Source organism: Rhea americana, unplaced genomic scaffold (genome assembly GCF_003343005.1).
Source record: "Rhea americana isolate MKP2758 unplaced genomic scaffold, rheAme1 scaffold_318, whole genome shotgun sequence".
Classification (NCBI taxonomy): Eukaryota; Metazoa; Chordata; class Aves; order Rheiformes; family Rheidae; genus Rhea; species Rhea americana.
In genome coordinates, this window is record NW_028186444.1 from 118,958 (window position 1) to 137,251 (window position 18,294).

At 47.7% G+C, this 18,294-nt stretch overlaps 1 protein-coding gene across 3 annotated transcripts in view; it reads left to right on the forward strand.

Annotated features, from left to right (window-relative positions):
• FGF18 (fibroblast growth factor 18) overlaps positions 1 to 17,852 on the forward strand; it is an 87,813-nt gene extending 69,961 nt beyond the window's left edge. For all 3 annotated transcript variants that reach the window (XM_085310357.1, XM_085310356.1, XM_085310358.1), the window contains exon 5: positions 16,841 to 17,852. In XM_085310357.1, coding sequence (XP_085166483.1) covers positions 16,841 to 17,107 — 267 coding nt within the window. In that variant the 3' untranslated portion in view covers positions 17,108 to 17,852. The remainder of the gene's footprint in view (positions 1 to 16,840) is intronic.
• The last annotated feature ends 442 nt before the right edge of the window (positions 17,853 to 18,294 follow it).

Consider the following 18,294-nt stretch of genomic DNA (forward strand, 5'->3'; position numbering starts at 1 on the left):
CTGGGCTCCTTCCCCACCTTGGAGCTAGCTATGTTACGGGCAAACACACTAATCCCCAGGGTTCAAAAGAGCAGCCTTTGGGTTTTGTTTGTTTTGTTTTGTCTTTAATATCAGAACTTGCAGCCATGCCAGCTTTTCTGCGCTGCGGCCATCTGATGGAGCTTTCTCAGGAGCACCAAACCTCGCGTTTTGTTTCTGTAGGCGAGTTCGCAGCTCGCGTTGGCCGAGGGGCTCGGAGGTGTTACGGGCGGGCTTCGGACTTTATTTATTGTCACAGCATGCAACTTTTGAGGTCAGTTAGGTTCTATGTGGTGCTTATGAAAACTGGCGGCAGGGCAGGTGTTGCACGGGGAATGACTTTTCTGCTAAAGACAATCTGTACCAGGGGAAAAGAAATTGGATTGCATTTCTTGGTTGATTTTTGGTGTTGTGTTAAAGAAGGCCTAAGAAAGATCTCCTTTTATTTTCTCTTTCTGACATATTTTTTTGCCTGTGGCTTTTTGGTATCTCTATTTTAGCACATGAAGAAACTGTATGTCCCGACTCTTCTGATTTTTCTTTTCTGTGGACCACTGAACTTTATGGTGTAGTCATATTACAAGGCGAGAGATTAAAATATGAAAATTCAGAAGAGAGATAGAAGGTATTTTTGTTTAAAAAATATTTATTACTGTTTATCTAACTCAGGCTTTCTGTGAACACTGGGGAGAAAGGCTCAGACTCCCTTCCCTTTTATGTGAAAATGCTTCTGTTCCAAGTCTTTAGTATTCCTATGCCATCTCTCTAGTTATCTCATTTTAATAATTCCTCCTAATATTGAGATTTCTGTATTGAATAGAACCATTGTCAGATACGTTTCTGCTGGTGCTCTCACGCACTCTCCCTCTCTCTCTCTCTCTTTCCTGGATCTGTAGCTTCTTATGTACAGACATGTGAGGATGTTCATGTCAAAGGGCACAGTGTGACTTTTCATGTAGGACATAGGAACCTTGAATACTTGCAATAATATAATGTTAAGGGAGGAGAGGAGCTCGTGGGGTCTTTGGAGGAGCTCTGGGTTTCTAACTGCGGTTCTCCCTGTAAGTCCTTTTGTGGCTTTTCTCTCTGCCTCAGCCTCTCTTATCTCGTGCGTTGAGATAAGGATGTCAATAAAGCGGAGGACTTCATGTTTGTAAAAGGCTGTCAAAGATAAGTCTTTTAAATCTCTGCAGCAGGGAACAGCAGACGGGGATGTGAGCAGGTGGCTGTTAATTAGTTTGGCCACCTCTAACTGTTCTTGCTGCGCCTGCCCTTACAGCAAATTCATGGTCTCCAGAGTAGCAGGACATTGCGGAGGTTTCCTTTCCCTTTCCCTTTCCCTGCCCCTCTCCTGCCCCCTCCCCGGGAGAGTGTTTGCAAGAGGTTACTCATCTATTTGAAGAGTTAGAGTGGATCTGTTGGCAGGWCAGGATCCCCTAGCAGAGCCCTGCCGCTTCCCATAGGGAAGGGCATCCCATGATCTGATTCCCCATCTGCCTCGCATAACATCTAGGCTTTGAAGGCCCCAGGTTCCTGGTAGTGTCTTCTGAAAGACAGCAGCTTAATTTCTACCTTTAATTTCCAAGCAAAGACAAAACTGCTACCCTACGTTTCTCAGGGACTGATAACCACCCCACACCTTACACATCTTCAGCAGAGGTGACTAATAAAGCGCTCTGTGGTTCCTTCCTTTCTCCACACCCTACACCCCTTAGTCTGTGAGGATATTTGAGGCTGGAGCCAAAAGTGGCCCAATTTTGTGAGGTTCTCCTAATGCTAGAGTGGCTGGTAGTACTTGATGATTACAGCATCTTCAGTCCTCGGTGTGCTGTTGCTAGGGAATTTTCTGCGGTTCTCTAGCAACCGCCATGGGATTATACAGTACGGTCAGCAGTAGTGCTCAGGTTATCAGCTGGTGTCCATAACAGGAATATTTCACACTTTGAGCCATAAAGGAGAGGCAAGAATAGGCCTGGCTGTATGGACAGACCAAGAACAGGGGAGAATGGACCTTGGCTTCCCTTGAAGCTGCAAAGAGGGAGGAGAGGCTGCTTACTGCAGACCACRGGAAGGGAGACATCAGTTTTCAGAGCAAGACGTAGGAGCAGTGAAGGTAAGTAAAGATTTGCAAGAATCCAAAAGATTTGAGATGAATGGGGAAGGAGCTAAGCATCTCTTAAATTTGATCTAAAAAGTGCTTCAGAAGATGCTCCAAGCAGTCCYGCTAATGTTGTTCCATGGCTGGTCCACCTAATCTGGACTGTGTCTTTTCCAGTTCCATAAGTAATATCGTTCCCTGCTTGCTGTTTCTTTCATTTTGAATATAACTCCTTCTTTCATTTCTGGAACTCTCCCAGCAGGGAGAAGCAGATGCTGGGTAWTAGAGCTACCTCCTCATGGTGCCCAGGGCTTTTGGCTTGGAGGAGTCMGGACAACGTGGTGACCATCATTTGTCAGTTTTGTGCTGTGGTCYCATATGATGCTGTTCCACATAGTGTGTCTATAATCTTGATACTGTGAATCTGTAGAAAACTCCCACCTCACAGGAATTAGGGTGAGTTCTCGTCCTAACGTAGGCTGCGGCTACAGAGAAACGTCAAGAAACAGGAGCAGTCTGATAAGCAGCCGATGGAATAGTGTGTCTATCCCAAGTGCCATCCGCTACCATTTTATCCTGATAAAGGGAAGGTGGAGAGTGAATGTGAAAGGTGTGAGAAAAGCTGCAGTTACTTTTCCAAGGTGACCACTATGACCAAGCCTGAATCTTCCTGGTTGATGACTTGCTTAACTTTAAATCAGACGTAACTCTCTGATTTCAGAGAAAGAAAAAAGAAAAGAAAGAAAGAAAGAAAAAAGTGTACTGCATGTCAGATCTGAAATCAAACACGAGGAAGAATCCTGTTAGTCYAGATGTATCATAGCTCTGCGTTCAGATTTGGCTTTGTCAAACCTTCCTTGACAAAAGCCCTAGGATTTAGCCTGGTGGGAATATTCTCTGTGTAAGAAATGCTTCTTACTCCAGGTTTTGTCTCCCTGCTAGCAGCGTAGCCTGGGAGGGCGGGGAGTATACTTTGAGCCCTATAGAAAGTGAGAGAAGTAAAGTCATGTCCCCAGAAATCTCTGCTCATTTGTGTCAGTTCAGGTCCTTCTAAAAACTCTAGCCTAAGAATATGTGATATTATAAAATATGTGTTTTCCCACCAAATCTGCATGTCAGCTTGCACTATATCTCTTTTAGAGATGAATGATCATCTGTGATCTCCTGTATAAACACTCTCAGAAAATCACTGTATGTGCATTATTTTAAAAAAAACCTTTTTAATGAGCTTGTTTTGATTTCTCCTTTCATGTCTGTTTAGCACGAATAGTGGGGAAAAAGCTGTTCATTAGCGGGCAGAAGGCCCCTGGCCATTTGAGGTGGCTGGAGCATTGCTTCAGCTTTGCGTTGAGCCCAGGAGGATGTTAGGTATCTCGGGTGCTTTCTGGGGTCAGCTCTGTGATAGCTGTGTCTATAGTGCTGAAGTCCTCCTAGCAGGTGGGGAGTGCTGAGCCTGTGCMCTTGAAGCTCAGTGCAGCTCCTCTTAGCCCAGAAGAAACTAAACAGTGCCAGCAGAAACGTGGCCGTGCCAGTGGCATGTCATCTRTATGGCTCTGCTGGCCACCATCACCTCCCTTTGCTCTCCTAACCAGTGCTGCTAGGCTGATACCAGTTTACAGCATAGACCTGCCTCAGAAACGTAGGATTATTTCTGGTGCGATAACTGCTTTCCAAGCCAATGTATTTCTTAATGTTACCAGAAAGTTGCTAATACCATATGGCAAGGCTCTCTGTATTTTTGCAGGACAACAAACAAATTGTTGCTAGATGCCAGACTGCTCTGGCAGAGCTTTATCATTGATTCCTGCCAGCAGTAGCCTTTAGGGGATAGTAATAATTTGGGGTTGTTTACATTACAGCTTTAAAATAGGAGTTTTCTTGAAGCATGTGTGTGTTTAGTCAGGAAAGTTGGCTAAAAAAATCTCTGACGGCATCAAAGAGCGAAGGCGCTTGTTACRGCCTATGCATGCAGTCTTGGCCCTTTATAATACCTCTGGCCTTACAGGAAAAGGAGCGTCTTGGGTTACACGAACTCCAGGTTGCTCAGTGGGAGCCACCCTGCGGCTCAGGGAATCCCTGTTGGACAAAGAGACTTGCCGAGGAGAGAAAACCGGGTGGAATCTCCAAGGGCTTTGTTTTTAGTGCATCTGGAGCAGCCAAGGGTTTTTCCTTTGTGATTTTTTATTATTATTTTTTTTATGCATTGACTTTGGTGATCAAGACTGAGGTTGAGCATTCTTGAAAAGCTACCTTTGAAGTCCTGATGGTGTGAAACCAGAGCGTTTCTGTAAAGCTAGGGAGCTGTGGCAGCTGGAGGAGCAGGAGAGCCGGGGATTAGAGCRTAACGCCCGCAGCCTGCCTGCACGCGCCTGGACGGCGCCTGGACGCGCTCTTCCCCGGGCTCGTGCCGAAGCCTGGTCCCTGACACGGGGCAGCGGGAAGCCAGGTGAGATCCACCAGCCAGACACGTTGCAGAGATGTGGGCGCGCAGATGGGAGGTGCGTGCCTCGGGCGGGTGGCACTCCGCCAACTCTGCTATTATTCAGCAGTTTTGCGTAGCCAGAGGTTTGTAGTTTGAAACCTTGATGCAGTAGATGAGGTGTTTGCACTCCTCGCCTTGTATATTTAAAACCATGCCTAACTGCATCTTGGATTTGGGGCAAAACTCTGCATTTTACAGGGTTTTGATGCTTATCCAGATTCCCCCCCACCCCCGAGCTGCACAGTATTAGGGTTGCTTAAAAGGGGCTTATAAATTATAACAATTTCTGGGCTGAATGTTTTACTTGCAACAAAACTGGGACCAGAACTTGGTGGAGTGTCAGGTTTAATAGCTCACATTTTGCAGATCTGTGTGATGTGTTGGATCATAAACTATTCTGACTTGACGTCTTGCATGAAAACAAAACTTGACATGGTTTTTGCTGGGTTTTGCTTATCTCATTTTGAAYGGCAACGTGGCTCTACATATATGGCAGAATTGGTTCTTTTTTACAGCAAACTGTTGCTGAGYTTTCACTCCCCTTTGAGTTTGTCTTCCACATTAGTCATCTAAATATTAAACATCTCCCCCAAAAGCTGGACCCAAACAATCCTGAATCTTGTCATACTTTGAATATGGACCTGGTCTGAAATCCACCTCAAAAATCCAAGAATCCTGAGCCACCCTGCGGCTTAAAAACAATKAGACAAGAAAAACAGTATTTTTTTCAATTGAACAATTAGTCTTCTGCATCCACCTATTCAGACTTTTCTCTGCAGCCAGTGGAAAAAAATCTGAATTTTTGTTCTGTAAATTCAGAAGCTAGATGCTTATGAAACTGAAAGCAGAAGTGGAAGCTAACTAAAATCAGCAATCACCTTCCTCCGTTCTGAGCCCCAAAATACCGTGAGGTTTTGGTAACACTGCAACGTTTTGCAGCTGCTCCTTTTCCATTACTGAAACATCGCGTTTGAACTCCTGCGGATGCTGGTGGGACTGGCTCATTTGTCACAATTTTGCATCTTTACAGTGCCGGAAAGCCCCTTTGAGGAGGGGGGCTGGACAGGACACCAGGGACTTTGTTGTCCTGCAGCGTCAGGGCACGTGGACACACAGTAATTGCGTTGTCGTATTACTTCTCTGTACGCCCCGGGTGTCGAGCCCCGGCCCGAGGCCCTCGCGCGCCTTCCCGGAGGGCTTGCGACCGTCCTCCCGCCCTTTGCCACGTCGTACCCGGTGCTGGGTGACGCGCTGCAGCCGGAGGGGCGGCCCGGTTGTATCGGGGCGGCAAAAAGCCGGGGTCAGGCGGGAGCAGTCCTTCCCTTGAGCGGAGCGCAGCGTGAGGCGGCCGCCAAACGCTGAGCGTTTCCTGGCTTTTCCTGGAAATCTTGCCCTGAACGGCGCAAGCCGTGTAATGAGTCCCAAGAAGCCATTTACGGTGGAGCCTAATGAAGCTACTTTCCAGTGTTTACTACACTGCGGCTGCTTTGGCTCGAAAGCGAAGAGACGTAGGTGCTGCCGTGGCTCCTCCAAAGTGCTAGGAGTCTGTGTGAGCTAACTGGACCTTTGCAGCGTTAATATTTGCTATTAGCAATGGGCCTTGTCCTGGTTCTGTGTTTTTGACCGTATGTTTACAGCAGTGCCCTGCACAGAGGCTCCCTGGAGGTGGAAAGGCGAGGGGAAAAATGACACAAACACAGGTAATGATTTCTATGGAAAAAGTTTAGGGTTTTTTTTGTGACATTGTGGGTTAAGAAAGAGCTGAAGATTGTTTTGAAGCTCCATATGTTCAGAAGAGAGAGAGCAATTTTGTGAATGCTGAGAAACATGGAAAAGCAGCGGAGCCTGGGAAGGAAAGACGGGAGAGCTTGCACAGAGAATGGGGATAGCTCGGGGGCGCAGAGGTGCTTGAGCCGATACGCTGTAGCCGCTTTGGATGAGGGGAAGAGGAGATGGAAGAAACCGGCTCTWATGGATAAGGCATCTCTATTTCTTAAACGGCTAAAAATGGCAATAAATATTAAGGAGGAGATTCTGACCTCAGTTGTGTGCATGTGTTTGCATATTTTTGGATGCCAAGGCTCTGAAGGTTTTTCTATCCAGAAGACTGTASTGTTCATGCCACTGAATGGAGAAAGAAAAAGCAGCTTGTCACTATTCAGGCAATTTTTGAATATATTCCCTTCGCCATTCRTTCATCTCTGAACATTTAATCAGTGCCTTCAGAGGACTGGATRCTGTATTGTACATTTTACCTGCGTGTTCTCGTGGGTTTAGGTGACAGGTTTCAAAAATGGAAATTATTAAGAATGTATAAGCACGGTGTGGTTATGGTTCGGTTTGGATTTAGCGGCTTTGCTAGGTAGGACGCTCACATTGTTGGTTTGACAAGCTAACGTGTTATAACAATAACGGGAGTATTTAAGGTCTGTGCTAAGTTGTAAGCTACCTTCAGTTTGTGCAGTCTTCCAAGCCACCCTGGGCTGATAGAGAGAGTTTTAGGCTCACCGAGGACTGAAGGCTTTCGCTTCAACCAAGCTGTCGGTACAGGAGGTGTGCGTGATGTGAGGTGTGTATCCTGCAAGCAGAACATGCTCGGATGGCAGCAGGAATATCTGAGATGGGACTGGTGCTCTACACAGCATTTCACAGGACAGCCCAGGTGGTCCAGAGGTGCTACTAGTCACATTTTGGCACCTATGAAAGTCTCCAGTTTTCTTAGGTGTCTTAATACAGTCAGAGTGCTTTAAGTCAAGTGTTTGCTCAAAGATAAAATAAAAGATGCCTTTTAACAACTGCTTATCCTGTTATTTTAAAAACAAATTTCTCCATGATATGAGTTTCTGTTAGAGAGTTCCAGTTGCTCAGCTGAGGATGTGAACACTGGCTCTTTATCTCCAGCCTGCATCTGGTCACAAGAGACCTACGTAACAAACGTACAGATTTCTTGAGATTCCTCTTTAGCAAGCCTCATGTTTTCCTTTGGGTATTCTCAAGAACCACGAATTATCTCTCTCAAACTGAAGTTTGGCAAAGTCTAGGTTTGCATTGCAGAYCAAGTTTGTAAGCTTGACCTTTAAAACTTTATCTTACTCCATGGCTGGAACCTGTATACCCCCTTCCAGAGGAAAGCTGCCTTCTTTTTCAAAACCCACATGAGAATTTAATTTAATCCTTTCTGTGTTAAAGGAATGAGTATCCCCACACGCCTGCCAACATATTGTCCCATGTACTTTGTGGTGGCTGCAGCTGTGTGTCGTACTGGAGCTGCAGTCGTGCAGATGGGAGGCGTCTTTCTCTCTCCAGGAAAGACTAGTTTGACCTTGTCAAACAGGAATTATCCAGTTCCCTAAGGTCAAACACTAATTAAAATTATTGAGAGGGARTAATCATCCCTGAGCACTGGCTGTGTCTCACACTATTTGGGTGGAGAGAGCGTGTTGCAAGCATCTTGTGTAGATGCTTGAATGAAGATGAATTGTGTTGCTTTTTTTCAGGCCATCTTTTCTCTCAAGTGCAATTTTTGTTGGTCTTGAGCCTCCCCAAGCTGGGGAGTTTCTTTTAAATGTTACCTTAGAAAAACACCAATATTTTTCTTAACTTGCAGCAAGGAACAGAGTGATGCACTGTTGTCTTTCTCAAGTGGATGTGGTTGAGATGCACATTCAAGTSAATCCTGCTGCTCAAGGACTGTTTGTACTTGGCTGTCAAGTGTGTTTTGGATGTGAAGTGAGAACAGAGGCTAACTTTGAAGGGAAGGATAATACTTATGCTCCAAGTTCTGCAGAAGATAATCCATTTAATATGGCCACTGTAATAGCATTTTTAAGGTCAAAAAATGTAGACTGTGCTTAAATATATTTTTGGCCTAGACATTTTCTTACGTTGGTTTCATAAAGTTCCTTCAGGAGGCGACCAACGTTCTCATCATCAGTAGTAAGTACGCACAGTTCTCYGAGAGACAGTTTTGAATTTCTGTTAGCCAAATTTACGTCTTCCTAGCTGAAGCCATCTTCGTTTGCTCCAATTATGGRTATATGCCTTCCTGCCATACTGTTAACACACTTGTCTGGGACAGAGGCAGCAGGTTAGGAGGCGGCTCCTGGCTTAGCYGCAGCCTTACGTGGTTGACCTTTACAAATACTAATCTTTTTGTACTTCTGTATCTCCTACAGTGAAACGCTATTCCAGGGTAGTGAACAGATACGAATTAGAAATGTGAAATTTTTGAATGAAAGATAGAGGGAAAGAAAAATATAAAAAAAATACATCAACCTAGAAACCCTCTCTTCTGTCCTTGGTTCTCACAGTTTCTGCTGGGTCCTGCAGCGAGTGCAACGGATGCTGCAGGTGTATGGCAGCTGGGCACGACACAGTTCTGCAGAGCAGTAGTTCCTACCCAAACACATGCAAAAGACTGTGCCCACGCTTGTGGGAGAGAAGGAAGCAACTCCCAGTGTGCTTGGGCAAGCGTGTGCAAAAATGTGCAAAACCGATTGGCAACGGGGCCTCCAAGTGTCGGTGTACCTTCTCTCCAAAGCATCTCCTCCTCACGGACTTTGTTTTGCCCCCTCCCCCGCTTTGTGAATGCACTTTGCTGTCCTCTACGTATAATTTAACCTCCCTGGTGCGCTGGCAGACGTTTTTATCGAACTGCCCATCATGACTCCTGAGTTTTCCTCGGAGGATTGTGGTGGTTCAGAGGCCAGCGAGCGGGAGGAAGCGGGCCGGGGGCTGAGTAACTCGGAGCACTTAGGGATGCCGCTTCCCTGATTTACAGCACCGTGTGGGAGCAGAGCGTGCATCTGGGTCAAGAGGTGTCTTTGTGGTCAGGATAAACGCCGTAAATCCAGGAGGCTGAGCACCAGGATGCTTGTGACAGATCCGTCCTCTCGTTTCCTGTAAAGTGCGTGAGCCCGGCCGGGCCCGGCTTCCCACCAGCCAGCGCGCTGAGATTTGCCGTGCTGCGAGGAGGCGATTTCTCCCAAAGCACTGCTGGAGCTGGAGCTGGCAGCTGCCTCCCCCACCTTGTTTGCCGCACCTCCTGACCTGCGTTTAAAAGCTGTGTGTGTGAAGCGGGGCAAGCAGGACCGCTAAAAGCTGCTACGTTACCATAGCTGCTGCCTTACATTCTTCCACTCGGGATTTTTCCAAGCCAAGTGGAGCGAGCCTGGAGGCTTCGAGCCTTGCCAGTCTGTTTGAGCTGAGCTTGTGCTAAAGCACAGAGAAGTTGCATGTTGCTTGAAAATCGTATGCCACTGTGCCCCTGCTGGGTGAGCGGGGTTTTGGAAGGGAACCAGTGATGCCGGGTGCCTCGGCCTGCGGTGCCCAGCTGGGGGTGAGTTGGGACTGGCTCGCTGGAGCTGCCGAGCCACGTGTCTCCTGCAAACCTGCCGTGCTGGGACTGCTTGGAAATTTCGGAAGCGTAGGGCAGCTGTATAATGCAGTGTGCAAGAATAACGGTGCCAGGGTCAGAGGGGAATTTCCAGCAGCCCTTTGAAATGGTTGTGGAGCTCCGTGGAGGAGCCTCGYGCCTGGGGGTGGCGTGGGAGCGAAACCCCGGCGCAGTGCGGACCAGCATGGCGAAGGATCCTTTTCCTTAATAACGATTTTGTCYGAAAGATGCGCCCGTCTCTTGGAAAGCTTTTGGTCGGGTGACAGCTTTCCCTGCTCGTGGACTTTCGGGAGGAGGGGGCTCACGCGGAGGGAAGCGACCCTGCTCCGCAGGGAGGGCCGCGTCTCCAGAGCGGCGCGCTCCGAGCCRAGGGGCCGCGCTCGCCGGAGGGTGAGAACCAGGCAGGGGAGTCGCCCCGGTCTCCCTCGAGCGGCCRAGTCCCGCTGCGGCCCCTGCCCAGCCGGCGCTCCCAGGTTGCGCCAGCCACGTTTCCGACGGGTTGTTGTTATTTGCAACGCGTCGCCGGTGCGTTCAGTCGCCCCAGCCTTACCCGGAGAGCTTCTAATTTCAGTGCTGTTTGAGGGAGGGGGGAAAGCGTGTTGGCATWAGCTCAGCTAACAACAGCCTAATGCAGCATTACTCGGCAGGCTTAATTTGCGCCCTGATCTTTGCGAACAGAGAAACCTTTCAATTTTGGAGGCATCTCTCGCCGCACCGCGTTGTTATCCGAGCCGCTTGTGCGAGCTCATTGTTGCCATAAAAGCCAAGCGAAGTTTGGATTTGCTGGTGCCCACTGAGCCAGATTTGTGAAGCATAAATGAGAAAACCTGCCCTGGCCTCCCTTTCCCATAAAAAGCTGCTCAGGTGGCTTAGTGTTGCAGGCTAATGGGGAGAAGGAGGAGGTGGCTGCTGCACCTGCTAATGCTTTGGCTCCGGCTGGTGGCACAGAGGCTCCCGAGATTTCCCTCTGAGCAGCAAGCTGTTAGTGGCAGCACTGGCTCGCTCCAAGGAGCGCTCCTGCTCCAACAACAAAGAGCCCTTTGATCCTTTCCATTTGGAGAACTTAAAACACGAAAGCAAAACTACAATAAGACCAAGTTGGGCCATAAAAAAAAAAAAAGTGCAGAAGAGAAGGAGCACCAAAGAGCTCCAGCGTGTAATTGTAGAAGCAACAAATGCTTTGGCACTTAATTCTGCTTTAGTGTCAGTTCAACATGTTTCATGTTTAATACTGGAGGGGCTGTCGCCAAATGCTCTGCGCAAACAATCCAGCGCTCCGTGTTGGTAAGTTCATGGCACTCGGAGACACCCTGGCTTGCCTGCAGCTCCTTTAACTCCGCTGCCTGCAGTTGTACATGGGATGAAATTGGCCCACGGTGTATAAACAGCTCTGTGTGAGAGACATCCCCTCCTGGAGTGGGAGCCTTGCACAGCTGTTGCTGCTCTAGCCCGGCTTGATAAAAGGAACTGCAACCATTTGAGCTTATTGCCGTGTTACTGGGCAGCAGTTCTCCAAGTCTGGAGCTGATCTCCAGCTGTTACATACTGGAGATGCCCARCTGGAAGGATGGTGCTTTTTAATGCCTGGATCACGTAGCTTATCTGTTTGCCCTCTGGTACTATACTCTCTCACACCTTTTTGCAGACCAGGGGGATACCTGGGAGTTTTCTGTGGAAGGTGGAACTTAGATCAGGCGTTTTTCAAGAGTTTGTAAGAAGATGATCAAAAGCTAACAGCTACCACCTCTTCCCACTGGTACTAGGGATGTGTAAAAATAGGCTCTGAGTTATTCCTCTGGAAGGAATTGAGGTTGCAGGATAACCATTTCTTTCTGTTCTCTCCCTTGGAGATAGGTGTTGGTGTCCTTGTTGCAGGACTGCTGTTCTGTCCTGGTCCTGGAGCCCTTTCTGCAAGGGAGCTGCGGGCTGGGCTCGCTCCTGCAGAGCACGGAGGGAGGGGGGAGCACAGCATCTGGGTGGAGTGGGCGCCTACGGAGGAGGTCTTATGTGGTGGGTGCAYGTGAAAATTGGTCTGCTGCAAACGGTCTTTGCCTACTGAATAAAAAGAAGAAGGAAAATGGCTCAAGCTGATATGCTGTATGGAGCTTTTCTCTTTAAAACATCACTTATGCACCCCCTCCCTGCCCCCCCCCCCAGCAGACTGACCTCTCTCAGGTGGACATTTGCCCCTAGTCTGCAGAGGTAAAGGGGACTGGTGTTAGTGCAATGCCCGGCTGGGGCCTCTCTGATGGATGGAGGTGGCCCTGTGCCTTCTGGAGCTCCCCTGGCACCCCAGCTGGTGTTGACTGGGGCCGTGCCTTGCTGTTAATTGTGGATGTGCTGCCTCCTGAAGGTGAAACTTTAACGTGTGATACCAAGACCTGGCAGTCCCCCAGTGTGTGACATGCTGCAGGCTGGGCCAGCCTCGGGTGCGTTTACAGCCTGCATCTGTTTGGCTCAGCTGGTGCTTGTTGGTGGCGCGTAGGTGCTGTTACCTGCTCGGTTTAATGATGAGACGGGGAGGTGCGAGGAAGCTCTTCCCTCTTCCCAGTGTGATGGTGATAGAGCCGGGCTGGCTCCCACCAGCTGCTGCCCTGCCTCCAGCAGGGTGGAGCGACTTGTAGGTTAGACCAGGAGTGAGCAGGCAAGAATTTTGGATGAGAGGGAGAGRAGATCGAAAAGCTCCTGGATATTTATTTTTGTGATTCCCAGAAACTTGGCAGTAGCCTGGGAAGGTTATGGACAGTAGCTTTTGAGACGTGTGCATGAAGAAGGCTTGGAAGGAATGATAGCCATGACGTTTCTGTGAAGAATTACTCTGACCTGTGCTCAAAACGGGCAGAAAAAAAAATACTGTGTAGGGGAGGGAGTGTATGTTTGGCATAAGCATGTGCTTCTCCAACAGCAGCGTGGCACAGGTTATCCCRACAGTGGGATCTTGCTTGCACCTGGCAGTGACGTCCAGCTTTCACTGGAGCTGAAGGAGTTGATAACTTGAAGAGAGCTTGGAGCATGGCTGGGGTCTTGCTTCCCGAATGCCACAGCAAGTGCGCTGTCCTCCAACTCTCCGTGCCCAGCACATAGGTAACTGCACATGGTGGGAGAGCAGTGCAGGGCAAACTGCCCTGCCCGAATTTGGGCAAGGAGAACCAAAGTAGGCCTGGAGCCATCTGATGGTAGAGCACATTATGGGGGACGGCACTCGCAAAAAGGTGCATGTTTCTAATTCAGGTTGGCCTGGGGCAAGGTTTCAGCTGTAACTTTGCAGGTGGAGTTTCTCTCTCTGATTTTTCACTTGTTCCAAGTCCTAGCACAGTTTGACACCCCTGTGTTGCAAAGTCCTTGCCTCAATCCCCTCATGTTGGGCTAGTCAGGAGTTGGGGCTCCAGAGAGTCCTCCTGTGTCGCTCATCAGTGCCACTGCTGCGGCCAGGGGGCTCCTGCTGTCTCCTGTGCTTTCAAATATTCATGTATATTTTAAAGAATTGTTTCAAACTGTAAAAGTCTATGCTTGGAAGGGTGCGTGCTCTGCGAGGTGCATCCTGACAGCTAAGTATGTACGAAATGTAACTTGGCAACGTCCCACGGATGATCTGTGTGAGAGGGTACAACCCTGTATGGGTGGCAAATGTTTGCACTAGAAACTCTTCGGAAAACGTGAGCAGGGAGTATGGGTATCTCCTTTATGTTAGGAAAGCCAGCTTTGTCTTGGACCTGAGGAGGGCCRTGTCCCTCCTCCTGTCCATCCTTCCCTCTCTCTGAGGGCAGAGGGGGTGAGGGGGACAGGCTCAATGAGTTACTTTGCTGTTGCTTTTAAATAGGAAGGTGGTTGGACCTTAAACAGCTGTCACCAAGTGGAAACAAGGTAACACTTAGAAATTATTGACACAAATTGCATTTTCCCCTAATAGACCATCCAGGGTCCAGCTCTCCATGGTGTAGGTAACGTGTGTGAATGATTTATGTTCTGCTGAGGTTTATAACAGATGCTATAAAATYATGTTGTAAGTATTTGAAAATCATTTGTCTGTCTCTGACATGTCTTAGCACGTACAGGAATGCTCTGTTTGGGGAAGAGCAAGGTCCTTATCCTGGTTTATCTTGAAGTACTTGTAAATGTTACTGTAATTTCATGTTATCAAATCGTTTAGCTCTTCCTCTTCCAGAACGAAGTTATTTTATCTCATGCGCCTTGTTTACTTCAAATTAGCCCTGAGGTTGGCCTGAAGTTGCACCTTGTTATTCCTACACCGCCTGTCTCCGTCTTAGGCTCTGTCGGCAGATTTGAAGGTATAAGTAAATACTTTTTTGTTATTAATAGAATAACTTCCCCCTCCTACACACACGTTTTCTTTTAATTCCAGTCTTCATTTTCCATGAGAAACTGACATTGCAGTGCAAGCGGAAACCTCCCAAACTGCATGAAAATGCCTAAATTCTCCTAGCAACAAGGTTGTGGCTCAAATCCAGGACCTTTCTGCAAGTATGAGGGAAATGACCGTTCCAATTACCTGCTACCCCTGCAGTACAAATTTGGTCGGTTCATCAGCACCTGGTTTTGGGTGGATTTGAAACCCAGCCATGGTATTGTTTAAAAATTCTCCATTTATTGGTGAAAGGTTTGTAGTGGGCTGAGCCCTGAGAAACCTGGGGCGATTTTTATGGCCTCGCATTGAAACCTGGTGGAACCCTGTGGTGTCAACTGATTTCCCCCTTCTCCACTCATGTGGCTTTGATCAAACCCAGGACTCGGAGAATGACCCCCCAGGAACTGAGACCCCTCAGCTTTGCCTGGTCCTGCCATTCATTAAAGAATTCGTGAGCTTCAAATTGTGGATGATAAAATGAGGACCTTTGTGCCTAGGCAGGGACGGAGCTTGCCAGTCGTTTGGCCTCGCCCCTATGTATAGACGCTGGATTTGGCACGTTTGTGGAGAAAGGAAGCAACCCAGCACCTTCTTTCAAGTCTTTCGCCTGTTGTGACCGCTCTGTTTTGTTGTTGCAGACTCGCTGCTGTTGCCMCTGCCTTCTTAATGAGACCTCTGCGTAATAACAATCCGCTTTGACAGGAGAGCACGCTAATGATAGCAGGCTTAACGTCGCATTATTGCACTGAYTGAGTTGAAGGTCTGCTGAAGTATAAAACCGGGAGGAAGGGCCTGTTCTGGAGGCTGGGGATGAGGCAGCTTTTCCCCTTTCGTTGCCKGCGTGAATCCAGCCTGTGGTGTTGTGCCTGACGGTTCCCGTCTCGCGGTCGCTTTTACAGCTCGTCCGCAGTTATTTGGGGACTGCAGGTGCTGCGAAGCCGGAGCCAGTTCCCACGGCTCTGCGGTGCTCCCGCCCCGCTACGCCCTGCACTTCCCGCGCTTGGGCTCTCGAACCCTACCAAGCTCTGCTCTGATTTTGCAGGACTTCTTAGAAAGGTTTTTTAGGAAAGAGCAGGAGCGCTGGCTTTGCCGCGCCTGGCCCGGCTCCGGGCGTTGCTGCTCGTGGCAGAAAGGGCAGGAAAGCCGYGCAGCAGGGCTCCCGCAGCCCCCGTCAGCCGTGCCCGGAGCACGCTCTGCACGGAGCCGCTGAACCTTGCTGCCGACCACTGCTATGGTTTGCTGCAAGTGCCGTGCTGCTTAACTGTCTGTCCTTCTTCTGTTCCCACGGACATSCATCCGATGGGTGAAAAGGCTGAGGACTGACAGGGTCTGATACCGTTTTCTTTGTGTGGGGAGGGCGTGCATTTAATAGTAAGAGTAAATATAGGCCTGCAGTACATTTAAAAACCCCGTGTTTGTCTTCAGTGGGAGTTGGATTGGGCTGATGCTACGAAGGAAATCCTTCCTTTGGCTTTGCTAAGCGTTAGATTGAATCCTGTATAATGTTCCGTATTGTGTTTATCGCTGTAAAACACCCAGAGCTGCATCAGTGCCCAGGGGCTGAAACAAGTCGGTTCTCCTCCTTAATGGCTCTTGACTTACGAAGCCAAGGCCTGGTACACGGGAGGCACTCAGCATGTGACGTGTTGTAGGTACGGGACCAGTAACTCGGCAGTTAAAGTACAAAGTGTATTTTCTGGCAGGAGACCGTAGGCGAGAAGAACTTCCTCTGTGCTGAGCGACCGGGACGAGCTGTTGTGCGATGCTGCAACTCCCCCCGGTGCTGCCTGCCCTGCACAAGTGAGAGCTCAGCATCTCAACCGGGAGCGACGTTCAGATTCCCCTCCTGTGTCTGATTAAGGGTCTTCGAGGTCCTTAGCGCCCACGGGTGCTTCCAGCGTGTGTCTGTCGCTTGGTTGAGTCAGCTTGTCCCCGACTCCCCGTGCACCGTTGACTTGGCTGGCCCCTACGTGGTGCCTTGGAAACAGAGGGAGAGCGTTTCCAGTGCACCCCAATGGCTCAGGCTGAGGCTTGTAATGGTTTTAGTGGGATTTGGAGATATGCGCACAGGGCCAAAAGGTATTTCTCAAAATATGTCAGAAGTGAGCAGTAGAAGCAGAAGCGCTGCTGTCTGGCCCATCTGGGATGTAAATATGATGCTTCCTTGGAACAAATTCACTTCACCCTCCTTTCTAATGGAAAATGCAAAGCTAAATGTCTTGTTTTTCTTGCAGTTGAAGGAGTTGAATGCCTAACAGTGCTTGTCTTTGAAAAGTCTTTCTCTCCTCGGATAGGAGTGTATAGGGGGGGGAGTTGAATGATGCTCTCATGCTTTTCTTATTTCTTTTTCAGTTGACTTTTCTTTCTGGKCCTGTTAAGATGTTTGAGCCAAAAGCCAGGTCCGGATGCAATGACTGTATTTATGCCGAGTTGGGTTTTGGTCGTTTGGTTTACATTTGGATTTTCTTTTCCCTTTTTCAGCCTGATGGCACCAGCAAGGAGTGTGTCTTCATTGAAAAAGTCCTAGAAAACAACTATACAGCACTGATGTCAGCAAAATATTCAGGCTGGTATGTTGGATTCACCAAAAAAGGAAGGCCACGGAAAGGGCCCAAGACCCGGGAAAACCAGCAAGATGTACATTTTATGAAGAGGTACCCAAAGGGCCAAGTGGAGATACAGAAACCTTTCAAGTACACAACAGTCACCAAGAGGACTAAGAGAATACGACCCACCAACCCCAGTTAAAAATAGACAAAAACAGTGTCACAATAATAAACCACAAAAAAAAAAAAAAACTGCACCAGAGGAATATTTTTACATTAAAAATAAGGAAGAAGCTCTATTTTTGTACATTGTGTTTAAAAAAAATAAAAATAAAAAAATTAATAAAAGACTAGATGGCAAACGCTGGGGAAAAGCTGTTAGGGATTTATTGTGACTTGAAAAACAAAATGAACTGCTCTATTTAAATTGACTTCTTGTTGTTGATGACACAGGTGCTTATTTCTCTTTTTGGAAAGGACAACTTTTCAAGCATATCCCCAGAGGAAAAAGTAATTATTAAAAATAAATAAATAAAACCAAAGAAAACCAAAGTTCTTTCCCAAAGTTACTGAGACCCTGCCCTGAAAATTGCCAGTTTTGCAGTAATCTATTTATTGTCTGCTGCAAGCTGGACCGAGACAAGATGGTGTGTGCCGCAGTGATTGAGTTTCCGTGGAGTTCTCAACGCATCGATCTTCTGTAACCTTTTTGACGACATAAGGTGTCACGGCTCTGTGATCCTGCATTATGCTCAGTTCTGGAGAATGCTGCTAAATACATTCAAGTGACTACAAAATGACCTAGTACACCAATGATAAGGGAATATTTTAAAACCAGCTATATTATATATATTATATATATATAAGCTATTTATTTCACCTCTCTGTATATTGCAGTTCCATGAACCAAGTATTACTGCCTCAACAATTAAAAAAATTATTTAAAACACATGTACATATTTTTTTGCTGTTCACACTTTTTTCCCCTCGCTGAGTAGTATTTTTTAACGAACATTTCTCTTTTAGGTGAGGGCAACAGGATGTGTTTGGAGTAGTTTCCCTGCAGCAAATTTCATTGCTAACTCTATAATTCCTCCTTTTCCATAATGCCATCATCTTTCTTTTCCCTAATTGTTCCTAAAAGAAACAAATCTTTTTATGTGGGGTGATGGGCTGAGATGGGGAAATACAGGCTGAAGTTTTTCAAGAGCAGGAGTTAAATTTGGTGCTTCTCAGCCTAAAAAATATTTCCTTAGCTTTGGCCAAGGCGAAGGTAAACTAAACTGGAAAGTTAGCATATCGCTCAATTAACATGTACATATGTATGGCTTGTGTTTCCTTCACCAGTGTTTTTGAGAGGGTCTATTTGTTTCAGCGAAGTCAACGGGA